Source organism: Chlorocebus sabaeus, chromosome 29, assembly GCF_047675955.1.
Source record: "Chlorocebus sabaeus isolate Y175 chromosome 29, mChlSab1.0.hap1, whole genome shotgun sequence".
NCBI classification, from domain to species: Eukaryota; Metazoa; Chordata; class Mammalia; order Primates; family Cercopithecidae; genus Chlorocebus; species Chlorocebus sabaeus.
Genome location: NC_132932.1, coordinates 17,263,956 through 17,276,908, shown reverse-complemented (window position 1 = coordinate 17,276,908; position 12,953 = coordinate 17,263,956). Strand labels below are relative to the sequence as shown.

The window sequence follows — 12,953 nt, the reverse complement described above, 5'->3', positions numbered from 1 at the left end:
TGCTTTTGGCCCTGTTCTGTTTCTGGTACTTTGTTTTTGAGCCCATCTGTGCCCTATTACTTTTCTCAGCTCATATTTTTTTCTGTCCCTGCTGTATGTTTGGAAGAGAACAAATGAGGGGACTGGCTGTGCTGTCTTGATCTCAAACCTTGCTAAGTGATTTCATTGGTCACACAGAGATGTTACCTGTCCTGTTAGGCATTTCTGGAGATTATGTTGTGAGATAAAGGTTCAAAGCAATGTGAATTGGCTTTAGCCAGAATGAGGAATACAGCAGAAAACTTGCCCTAGAAACCAGAGAGAGCCTGTCAGTCTTGGTGGATTCACAAAGCCTTCTCGCAGCAGGCTTGTTAAAAAGGCCAAACGTTCAAGAGTGTGGCATACATGTTAATTAACCAAATTGTCTTTTCCCTAAAGACTTTAAATGCAGAGAAACTTAGACTGTGCTTACGTTTCAACTTTAAAACATCACCATCCAATCTTTTTAGCTTTTAGTTTAGTTTGAATAAGAGATCTGACCTGATCGGCCCAACTGTACAACTCTTCAAGGAAAATTCATATTTGCAGTGAGAAGAATAAGTAACATTGGTATGTATTGCTGAGACTCTAATTTTTGCTTCTCCTCCCCTTATGTTAGGAAGCAGTGAGTAGAAGTGGGAAGGAAAGAACTTATTTGTTTGATTTAATAAGTCCACTCCAAACCAACAAGAAACTACTTGCTGCATTACCCTGTTCTCTTTCCAACAAAGGTGATGAGGAAGAACTTCTAGTTCAGTTCCATATTACCAGCGTATATAGTCAGAGAATTTCTGTTGGATTTTAGTTTTGGTCCTCTAATAGAATGTGGAGACTTAGAAGCCTGTATTAACAAACTGCATCATCTTGGACATTTGTTTAGCCTTAGTTTGGCATCCGTGGCGGGTTCGGACAAGGTGAGGAATGGGAGCCACAGATTAAACCTATTGGGCATCTTAGTGCAGTGCTGTGTACTTTTTTAGGCCACAGACCCTTTTTAGAGAATCTAATTAAAGCTGCCAACTCTCTCCCCAGAAAACTGCTTATGTGCACAAACTTTCACGTGATTTCAGGGGGCTCTTAGACCCTAGGATCCCATGGGGAACCCACAGACCCCAAGTTAAGGATCCTTGTTTTAGGGGTTTATAGATAGCTTTCAGGGGATATGACCCCAGGAGTGAGGAGAAGTGTCACCAGAAGTTAAGTTTTTTTGTTTTTTTTTTTTGAGATGGAGTTTCGCCCTTGTCCCCAGGCTGTAGTGCAGTGGCATGATCTTGGCTCACTGCAACCTATGCTTTCCGGATTCAAGTGATCCTCCTGCCTCAGACTCCCAAGTAGCTGGGATTACAGGCATGTGCCACCACACCTGGCTAATTTTTGTATTTTTGGTAGAGACAGGATTTCACCTTGTTGGCCAGACTGGTCTGGAGCTCCTGACCTCAAGTGGTCCACCCACCTTGGCCTCCCAAAGTGCTACGATTACAGGCGTGAGCCATGGTGCCCAGCGCAGAAGTTAAGTTTTAAGAAAACTGTCTCCTCACAGAAGTTCAGTGTAGCTGAGTTTATATTAATGGTCTAGCCTTGATTTGAAATTGTGTCAGGTAAGTTTTTAAAAATCCTTGTCTTGCCCTGATGGTGGAAGACTAGTTAACGGAGCTGTGATCTTTTATTTCCTTTCATTATTGAATTGGGAATCCCTGCCAGAGATTGTCTGCCAAAGTGACCTCGAGTTTAGAAAAGGGTTTCTGAGTCCTTTCTGGACTTGCTGTAGGTCTTAGGAAAGTTTGGTTGGTTATACCCCAAACACAGTTGGTGGAGATTGTTTTGTTCTGCCTATCCTGTCTCCGGCACTGGCTACCAGAGCTCTCATGATGACTGTTGTTAGCAGAGGCTACTTGAAACCATTCCAGGGGAAGCTGTTGCCATAGCTACCTTGGCTGTGAGAGTTACCATTTTCTCTTTTTTGTTAGCTTGTGATTTCCCTGATTTTTAAGGTAACAGCTGATGTTCTGTTTTTCTGCTGAGCAGCAAGGAAAATACTGGATTTTTGTTGCTGTTGCTTTTGTCATTGTTGATGTTTGGTTTTATATGTTTGGAGGGGCGTGTGTTGTATGTAAGGTGAAGTTACTTCAAAAGATGAAATATTGAGAAAGCTTGGGAAAGGACAGATAAGCATATATATATTGTCTGTACTCCAGTTTTAGATTTTGGCCTAGTGGTCAATTTGGTTTACTTTTAACCTAATTTTGGACTAATGGCTGCAGTCAGATAGCCTCCACAGGGGGGGAAAAAAACAACTAGCCAAGCTCTCACACCTGAAACCCTTAGGAGCCAGGATTGCTGTGACCTGGGCTGAGTCTGACTCAGACTCCAGCACTGGGGAGCCTCTGGGGAGCAGATGGCTGAGTCAGACTGAGGTTGCTTTATCTCAGCCTGCTCTGCAAATAAAGGGGTGAGGCCAGCAGGCAGTACAACCACACCTGGTGGCCCCAGCAGTCCTTTCCGGGTTTCTGTTCAAGGCTGTAAACACAACACTTAACACACACCTGGGGCACAAGGTTCAGGTAAAGTCTACAGAGAGGAAAAAAAAAAACAAAAGGATGACCTGTTAACAAAAATCAAAGTTCTACTCCTGGTCCTGTTGCCACCACTTTGACTGATCTTATTTTTACCCCTCCGATAAAGAACACTGTTCTTAGCATTTTTCAATTTTTTGATTTGCTCATCTTAGAAATGCTTGTGAGATTATAAAAAGAAAACACAGTACCTCGTTTATCCATGCTCACACTGTTTGTGATTTGGATTATGGCCAGTTGATTAGTAGCTGCAAGGTGCTGGTGGTGTCTGCCTGGCAGGAGCCTATGGAAACATCTGAACTGTGGCACACCATCACTGGCAGTGTCTCTTAGCCCACCAGGCATCTGTAGGGTTGTGGGCATCACCTGTCCTCACTGTGCTTGTAAACCTAGACCTATGCTTCTGCTCCCCAGATCAAGATGAATGCCATGCTGGAGACCCCTGAGCTCCCAGCCGTGTTTGATGGAGTGAAGCTGGCTGCAGTGGCTGCTGTGCTGTACGTGATCGTCCGGTGTTTGAACCTGAAGAGCCCCACAGCACCACCTGACCTCTACTTCCAGGACTCGGGCCTCTCACGCTTTCTGCTCAAGTCCTGTCCTCTTCTGACCAAAGAGTGAGTAGACCTCATGCCCTCTGTATGCTCAGCTGCTGATGTATTTGGCTTTGTGTGATGTTCAAAGAAGAATCTTATCCCGTCGTGTCCTTAAGGCATCAATGGGATATGGCGTCACTGGTGTTAAAATAGCCACAGTCTGATTGCAGTCTAGTGTTTGAATCCTGGAGGGTAGGAGAGAATCAGATCTCTGTTGCCTGAAACATTCCTTCCTCCACAGTGTGATGTCATTGTCCATGACAGGGACTTTGCAGAAAATAGTAGTCATTTTTAGGCAGATATGGAAAAGTTGGACAGTATTCTAGTCCTTTAACAAATGCTTTGTTGCCAGTTCTAGGATGGAGGAACTATCCTCACCCAAAATAATTAATAAGCAGAAAAGCACAGATCCAGTAGTTGAGTACTCTTCATCTGCCTTGTTGAAAAATGTACCAAGCATTAGCTAAGAGAATGCACTTAAAGAGAGTGCTTTGTCTGAGTGAACCAGGTTTCCATATAGAAGCCCAGATCTGTATTTTTTTTTAGATAGAGTCTCGCTCAGTCACCCAGGCTGGAGTACAGTGGCATGATCTCGACTCACTGCAACCTCCACCTCCCGGGTTTAAGTGATTCTGGTGTCTCAGCCTCTGGAGTAGCTGGAATTACAGGTGTGCTCTTTAGTAGAGACGGGGTATCGCCATGTTGGCCAGGCTGGTCTCGAACTCCTGACCTCAAGTGATCTGCCCGCCTCGGCCACCCAAAGTGCTGGGATTACAGGCATTAGCCGCTGCACCTGCCCCCAGATCTGTATTTTGGAGACAGCAGGGGAGGGCTCTGCTTCTGATAGAAGAAACCATAGTTGTAAAATGAAGGGAGTCTGCACTCTGTGTCACACATACTGTTTTCTTTTTTTTTTTTTTGAGACAGAGTCTTGCTCTGTCGCCCAGGCTGGAGTCCAGTGGCCGGATCTCAGCTCACTGCAGGCTCCGCCTCCCGGGTTTACGCCATTCTCCTGCCTCAGCCTCCCAAGTAGCTGGGACTACAGGCACCCGCCACCTCACCCGTCTAGTTTTTTGTGTTTTTTAGTAGAGACGGGTTAGCCAGGATGATCTCGATCTCCTGACCTTGTGATCCGCCCGTCTTGGGCTCCCAAAGTGCTGAGATTATAGGCTTGAGCCACTGTGCCCGGCCTACACATACTGTTTTCAAGAGATGCAGTGTTCACCTTTTCCCTGTGGATGTCTTCTGAATGACTGTGTCTTCCTCTGGGGCTCAGGCCAAGCCTCGTGCACAGTCGGTCTGAATTCCTCTCCTTTCTTGTCATGCTGCTTCACTCGCTTTGTACTTCTTCAAGCTTACTCCATTCTGCCTGTGCCTTCTCAGACTGCGGCTACTCATGGAGATGTCTTCCTTAAGTGTGTCCCTTCAGCACATGACTAACACAGCTGCTAAGACCCGATGGTGGTAGAAGCTCTTCCCTGCATCCTGATACCACCTCTCATCCCCTCTCTTGGCTGCTGGGGACACTGGGTGAATGATTCTCTTCTGAGAGCAGACAAATGGGCAACCAACATCTGAGAGTTTGGGCCCCTGCTTTGTGTAGTTGTCTAGTTAATTTTCACATGCTGTTGGCCAAGGGTGAACAGCTGCCATTATGGGCTTTGGGTGTTTTGGGTGTTGACGTGTGGTATTCTTATGCAGTTTTCTCATAATTGTGACAGTGATGCCATGACCCCAAGTCAAGAGATATGTTGCCTAATAGTGGTGGACACTATAAATGTCATCATATTGAATTTGGAACTGCCCCTGCTGAGGGGACTTTTCATTACAGTAGGCTTCACAGCCAGGCACAAGAGCAAGGACATGGTGTTCTTATATGCAGTGTTTGCAGTTAAAAATCAGCTCTGTAAAGGGTATGCGTAGTATATGTTTTGAAAATCATCCAATATTTTTCATAGTTGTATTTTGAATATTTCTTTCTTTCTTCTTTTTTTTTTTTGTTTTTGAGACAGAATCTCACTCTGTCCCCCGGGCTGGAGTGCAGTGGCATGATCTCAGCTCACTGTAACCTCCACCTCCCAGGTTCAAGCGATTCTCCTACCTTAGCCTCCCCAATAGCTGGGACTACAGGCATGTGCCACCATGCCCAGCTAATTTTTGTATTTTTTGGTAGAGATGGGGTTTCACCATGTTGACGAGGCTGGTCTTGAACTCCTGATGATCCACCTGCCTCAAAAGTGCTGGGATTACAAGATCATGGCGCTCAGCCTGAATTTTTTTTGATACTTAATTTAGATCAATAATTTCGACTGACTACTGAAATTTGCACTCACTTTCAGCTGTCAGTTTGGGTAGGACTGCTAGGCCCAGTTCTTTGGTCATCTCATTTTTAGAGAGCTCTTGAAAACCAAAGTATTTAAAACCCTGCAAGTTTCTGTGCAGATGAGTGCAAATTTCCACCCAGCATTGGTTCCTGAGTAATTAGAGGGAGGAAGCCATGCAAAAGCTGCTATTGCCCAGGCTCCAGAAAAGCATCATGTAAGGTTTGATTCCATACTAATTGTTCAAAGTGTAAAAGAAAGCTGATTGTGGCAGTTTTTACCTCCTTTTCTTTTTTTTCTTTTAAAAATAATCCAGAGACATTAAGCCCAATAGTTTCTCTTTGCTTTTCTCCCTCCCTGGCACATTTTCTTGATGAGTCTAAGGTGTGACCTCTACTGAAGTGGCTCCCACCCACCTCCTTAGGAGGTGGAAGTGCATCCCCAGCCCCATCTCCTTGGACCTTGTGGCTGTGTTTAGAAAATTAGCATCAGCCTGAGCCAGGGGCATCAACATGGAGCTCCCTGGTCATTGGCTGATTGCCACCCTCTCTCCTGGTGAAGCCTGAACTAGGGAGGGGCGGAGGTCAGCCGAGGTTAAAGGCAGACCTGATGATCATTTAGGAGTTAGCTATGGTTTGAAGGTGTATGTGAAGGGACAAATTCTCCAGAACCAATTTACTTCCAAAGCCTCTGCCTTTGATGATAGGACCAGACCTCTTAGAGCATGTTGGAGCATTGCTTAAGCAGCTAAATTCTAAACACCCGAGCAGTCTGACTTGAGCATGACAAATGACTAAAGGGCAAAATTCACTTTATTGCCCCTCCATCCTTCAACTCACCCCTTATTTCTGTTTTAGATTTTAATTTTAGGAATCACTGTATCCTGTGTTCATGTCTCATATCACCAAAATGTTTTCACATTACTGCTCTCTTTTGTCCACGTTACTACTGCATTTGAAATTTATTGAGTACCTTTCATAGACATTATGCCATTCAGTCTTAACCAACCTTGAGGTTGGATTCATTTTTCCTTTCATTTTAGGGGTGAGGAAACTGAGAGTAGCAGAGAGGGAAACTGAACCCAAACTGGAGTGTGACACCAGGTTGGCTGCCTTCTTATCTGTGGGGAAGTGAACAGGGACTTTTCTTGGGTACAAGTGAGAGAACTGAGGCAGAGGCCAGCCCCCGATGACAGTCCCTGGGTGACCTTTGTTTCCCATCTGACCTTCTTTCTGTTTCTGTCACTCCATTGGAAGTTACTGTCCCCCAAGGTCTTTTTCTGTGTCACATGTCTGTAACAAACTCCCATGTGTTGGAAGCTAAGGGCAGGAAACACGTCTGTTATGAGGGAAAGTGCTTCTCCTGGGACTTTGAAGACTTTTTTCCTACAAGGAAGGCTGTCTGCAGCCTTCACAACCACTCGCCTAGGCTGGAAAATTCTGTTAACTGATTTACAACAAGCTGTTAATATTATTCAGTAATCCTGACTGCGGGTAGCTGGTTATGATGACATGTGCGGAATCAGGACATGTCCTCTTACTGTTCTGGTATAGAAAAAAAGTTGATGAAAGGTGAACATTGAAAGCATGCTTAAGGAGCAGGGATTACTGTTTTCCCCTCTCAGCATTAAAGTCAATTCGAAAATCTGTTTTAAGATGATATACCCAAAGATACATTATAAATGAATCTTTTAATGTCTGCAGGAAAACTTTGCTTCAGTGGGATGTTATGTCTCTTGTTCACTTAGAAACAGATCAATATTTACCTAGTGATTCATTTTTTGTTCTCACGAAGTGTTTACTTTTAGTGAAACAAGCAGACGCCCGGTTCAGAATTATGACAAAAATCTAGATAGTCACACAAATCTTTTTTCTGAATAAGAACCTTAATGCATATTCATTTTTTAAAATAGAAAAGGTAGAACACACAAAAATTACCGATAAATGTTATAGCTCTTTTTTTTTTCTTTTATGAGACAGAGTCTTACTCTGTCGCCCAGGCTGGAGTACAGTGGCGCGATCTCGGCTCACTGCAACCTCTGCTTCCCGGGTTCAAGCGATTCTCCTGCCTCAGCCTCCTGAGTAGCTGGGATTACAGGCATGTGCCACCACACCCAGCTAATTTTTGTATTTTTAGTAGAGACAGGGTTTCACCCTGTTGGTCAGGTTGGTCTCGAACTCCTGACCTCATGATCCACCTGCCTCGGCCTTCCAAAGTGCTGGGATTACAGGCATGAGCCACCGTGCCTGGCTTTATAGCTCTTTTGGAATTTGTCTAACAGGTTTTTCAGTTTTTTCAGAAAACCTCCCACGTGAAAAACAAATTATAATTCTACCCAGAGATAATGCGCTATTAATATGTGGGCGATCATCCCTGTGGTTTTCCTTCTGCTTATACTTGCCCCCACAAAATCACGGTGATAGATATTGTTTGGTAACCTGCTTTCACCAAACCATGATGAACGTTGCCATGGACATTCACCCATGCTGCTACCTATCTACTCACATTTGATTTTTTATAGCTTCAGAATTCTGTCATTCATTCAAATTTCCTCATGGCTGCTGGCAACAGTTGGGTAGAGAAAGACCTTTGAATTGAAATTTGAACTAGTATGCAAACCTAGGTCTTCTACCTCTAAACTGGCCACAGAACCCCAGACAAAATGACAGCCCCTCTGGTCCTTGGTTTCCTTCTATGTAAAATGAAATAGGTATGTCTCCCATGGTGCCCTTCAGCACGGACATCTTCTGATTCTGGTACCTTTGCTTTGTTAGCAAGCATCAAAGTGGTCTTTTTAGGGGAAGGACCCTGGGAGAGTGTTCCTGACTGCAGGGTAAAGAGACTGGTTTTCTTGTGTGTTTGTCTTCTTCTGACTATTCTCAGCCCCCGTACTCCTGGACAGGCTGGCACTGTCTCTGTTTGGCTTTTTTTTTAAAGTACTTTTTTAAGCTCTCATTTACGTACAGTAAAATATACAAATCTTAAGTATATAGCTCAGGGGCTTTTGTGTATGTATTCAGCTGTGTAATTACCAGTCCCTTGGGTGTTTCCAAAAGTGTACTATGACCTCCCTGCCTCTGACCCACCCATCTGTCATAATACTACTCGAGTTGGCTTCCTCAAGCAGGCCAGCAGCTGAGGCATGAACCTACCTGTCCAGCCTTATTACTCACAGCATTCTCTCATTGCCTGTGAAGTACCTGACTTTTGGGCTGTTGTCTCCCCACTATCCCAAATCCCCTCTTTTTTCTCAGCACAAAATGCCTCTTATCCTATAAGAAAACTTAAATAGCATCAATTCTGCTTTTAAGAGACAGAGTCTCACTGTGTTGCCCAGGCTGGAGTGCAGTAGTACAATCATAACTCACTGTCACCTCAAACTCCCGAGCTCAAGCTGTCTTCCTGCCTCAGTCTCCCAAGTAGCTGGTACTACAGGTGTGCACCACCATACCCAGCTAATTTTAAAAAAATTGTTATAGAGACAGAGTCTCATTATGTTGCCCAGTCTGGTCTCAAACTTCTGGCCTTAAGCCATCCTTCCATCTTGGCCTCCCAAAGCGCTGGGATTTCAGGTGTGAGCCTCTGTGCCCTGCCCTAAATAGCACACATTCTGAGCTACTATTCTCTAACTTGCCCCCCTACTCCTCTTTAGCCAGAATGAGCCCTTCTTCCGTCTTCCTACCATATTTCCCCAACATATAACTTCTGTGTTCATTTAAAATGTTCCATCTTGTTTTATGAGAATTTGTGTCTCTTTTCTTTATCACTGGAATGTATACCCCAAATCAAGAGCCACACACTTGGGGAGACAGAACAGGATTCCTGGTGGTTCCAAATCTCAAGTACAATGCCGTCCTGTATCTCATTTTCCATAAACAGGTATAAGTGAACGATGTTCTCATTTTGGCAGATGCCGTGTGTGCCTGCCCAGGAGAAACAAACTGCACTGTCTCCGGCTTGTTCAGTGGCGCTCCAGGGAATCAGGTGTACCTTCAGCTCTGACAGAGCTTTGTTGATCTGGGAAGACTCTACCCTGTTTCTGGAAGAAGATGGATTGTTTCTGGTCTTAAATTAAGGGAGGACAACCCCAGGCATATGCATAATGGCAGTTCACAGCCTCCACCCTTCCCTCTGGGCCTGGCTGAAGTTTTCATCACCAGGTCCTGGTTGGAAAGTAGACAGGCAGCAGGTGCCCTTTCTCTGGAAGCCTGCTATTAAAATGTACATACTCCCCTGTGGGAAGCGGGCTGCTGCTTTTTCACTCATTAGCAAGCTTGCCAGTATGGGCTGTCTTACAGCTAAAGCTGAAGGCATTTAGGAGGAGTGTGATGGAGGGCTTAGCTAATAGACAGGCCTAAAAACAAAGAGTTGAGTTTTCTTCACTGGATTCAAGAGACATCTAGAAGCCCCTGCAGAGTCCAGAGAAGGGAGGCAGTATGATGAAGACCACAGCCACATGTGTGTGGGTACTTTCTTCCCCAGAGATGAAAATGTATTCGCTTTCTTCTGCAACCAGCTGCAACCTGTATTAGTAAGAATGGGACATTATTGTTCTCTGTGGATTTGAGAGACACCTGAAACTTAGGAGTGAGGGGCATACCCACTAACACCAAGCCAAAAATAGCAGTTGGCTCTCCTATGCCATGGTGCCCTCTCCGGACATGTCCTCCTGGAAGCTGCTTCAGGTAGTCATAAGAGAATGGGGGGAGCCCTGTGGCCCTTCCATAGATCGTAATGGATTCATTACAGTCTGTGGTTTTCCCTTTTTCTCTTCACTCACCGGAGTACAAGACTACAAAAGAGAATCCAATTGGAATGCCGTTCTCATCATAATGTGTCCAAACCTTTAGTTTCCTGCCAATTAGTCATCCATCAGTTTTGGTTAATGAACATTTGAGGATCTACTTCTCTGAGACTCATTGTGGGGAGGCATTTTTAAAAGATCATTTTTTCAAGCTTTTTAATTATGGAAATTTTCTAGAGGCACTTTTTAAAAATCAGTTTCCTCACAAATGTGCTTCCTAATTATTTCTTTTTCTTTCTTTCTTTCTTTTTTTTTTTTTTTTTGAGATAGTGTCTCACTCTGTTACCCAGGCTGGAATACAGTGGCACAATCGTGGCTCATTGCAGCCTCAACCTGCTGGGCTCAAGAGATCCTCCCATCTCAGCCTCCCAAGTGTCTGGAAACAAAGGTCCACACCACCATGCCTGGCTAATTTTAAAAAATATATTTGTAGAGACAAGGTCTTACCATGTTGCACAGGCCGGTCTTAAACCCCTGGGCTAGTGATCCTTCAGCCTCAGCCTCCCAAGTGCTGGGATTACAGGTGTGAGCCACCACACCCAGCCCCTAATTATTTCTAATAAAGCAGAGCAAATCTACTTTTGATTTTTCTCTCGAACAGTGCCAACTCCCTCTCTATTGTTGTTGTACATACTTACTTCTTAACAGTAAATATCAATTTTTCTTTTATCTGCCCCAAATAAGAGCTCAGTTCTGTATGTACAAGCACTATATTTATCATAGATGTGCAAAATATGCTATTTTTGTCCTAGTGTACCAAGGAAGTATTAAATAATTAGAAGTACACTACAGAAAAGCACTAATTCAAATTTCTCTGATACTGCAATATATGGAGTTATTTTCTGGATCTAAAGAGCACGGGACTCCATATATGAAACGGCCACTCCTTCCATTTTCTTCTCTGCCTCCTTGTTATAAAGCTGTTTCTTTGCAGAGGCAGTACCAATGCAGAGGCTGGGGTTAGGAGCTTTGAGATGGATAGTTGGTGTTTTCTCAATCTTAAAGCATCAGGCAAATGCAACTTCACACACTCCCTTCCAGTCAGATTGCCACCCTAGGCCCCTCCTAGGTAAAAAATTCTGGAGCCAGCACAGCTTATTTATTTATAGCAAGTTAAAGCTGAAAAGAATTTCATTATCTTCGAGTTAAATTTCTCTTAATTCCCTCTTGCTCACAGACATTCCACATCAGATTTAGATCCTTTCCTTCTTGGCTGAACACTAAAGCTTTGTCCTTTTCACAGGATAAATTCCTAATTGCCAAGAACCTTAATTCCATTGACCTGACTTCATCTGTTTTAAGAGTTGTGCAGGCTGGGCGTGGTGGCTCACACCTGTAATCCCAGCACTTTGGGAGGCTAGGATGGGTAGATCATGAAGTCAAGAGATTGAGACCATCCTGGCCAACATGGTGAAACCCCGTTTCTACTAAAAATACAAAAATTAGGGCCGGGCGCAGTGTCTCACACCTGTAATCCTAGCACTTTGGGAGGCCAAGGCAGGCGGATCACCTGAGGTCAGGAGTTTGAGACCAGCCTGGCCAATGTGGTGAAACCCTGTCTCTACTAGAAATACAAAAATTAGCTGGACATGGTGGCAGGCACCTGTAATCCCAGCTACTCAGGAGGCTGAGATGGGAAAATCGCTTGATCCCGGGAGGTGGAGGTTGCTGTGAACCAAGATCACACCATTGCACTCCAGCCTGGGGAACAAGAGTGAGACTTTGTCTCAAAAAAAAAAAAAAAAAAAAAAAAAAAAAAATTAGCTGGGCATGGTGGCACACCTCACCCCTGTAGTCCCAGCTACTCGGGAGGCTGAGGCAGGAGAATCACTTGAACCCGGGAAGCAGAGGTTGCAGTGAGCCTAGATCGCGCCACTGCACTCCAGCCTGGCGACAGAAAAAAAAAAGAGTTGTGCAAATATTTCTTTGGATATTTCTGGTAAACTATTAACAAGTGATTGGCAGAACTGTAGTGTTCTGATGTGCTTATTTTATAGCCACCAGACCTTCAGAGCATATTCACTTGCAAACTTATATTGTTAGAAAATTACTGAAAAATGGAAGACTCAAAATCATCTTGATTGAGGCTAAGTATTAAGGGCTAGCCTCAATAAGTCAAACTTTTAGGCCATTTCATCTTAAAATTGCTCATGTTTCTGGCAAAATAGCCCAAACAAAAACTGTCAAAGTAAGAAAGTTAAACTGCTGACCCTGGGACACTCTTTTATTACCTGGCTGACCAAACATTTTGTTTGCTCAGAACTGGAGCATGGAACTGTCAGTGCTAATACCGGGGAATTCCAGGTCAAATAGGGATGAGTTCTTCCCCCTCTCGACTACTCACTATCTTGGATGTTGCCTGCCTGCCGTGTCTCTGCTCTAGCAGGTCATTTATGCAAGGGGCCAGCCACATTCGGAAGAAAAGTACCGCCATCTTAGAGGTCTCCTATATCGAATCAAGATAACCAAGTCTGAGTCTGCTGCAGAATTCATCCACATTCTCTAACCTAGATACAGATTGTAGCTTCTTCTTAGAGACTTTATTCCTTCTTATAGGAATTGCTGAAGCCTGAAAGATCTAAAAAAAGATTCAGAATCCAAAACAGTCAAGACTCCCTTGATTTAGTTCAGATGGAAAAAGGCT

At 44.1% G+C, this 12,953-nt stretch overlaps 1 protein-coding gene and 1 non-coding gene across 2 annotated transcripts in view; both read left to right on the top strand.

Annotated features, from left to right (window-relative positions):
• ABHD2 (abhydrolase domain containing 2, acylglycerol lipase) overlaps positions 1-12,953 on the top strand; it is a 110,258-nt gene that overhangs the window by 25,705 nt on the left and 71,600 nt on the right. Inside the window, exon 2 of the mRNA XM_007990341.3 lies at positions 3,006-3,205. Within this exon, the coding sequence (XP_007988532.1) occupies positions 3,012-3,205 (194 nt within the window). The 5' untranslated portion in view covers positions 3,006-3,011. The remainder of the gene's footprint in view (positions 1-3,005; positions 3,206-12,953) is intronic.
• LOC119620435 (U7 small nuclear RNA) lies at positions 7,753-7,816 on the top strand. Its single transcript, XR_005236958.1, has one exon. It is a non-coding gene; the product is annotated as a U7 small nuclear RNA (small nuclear RNA).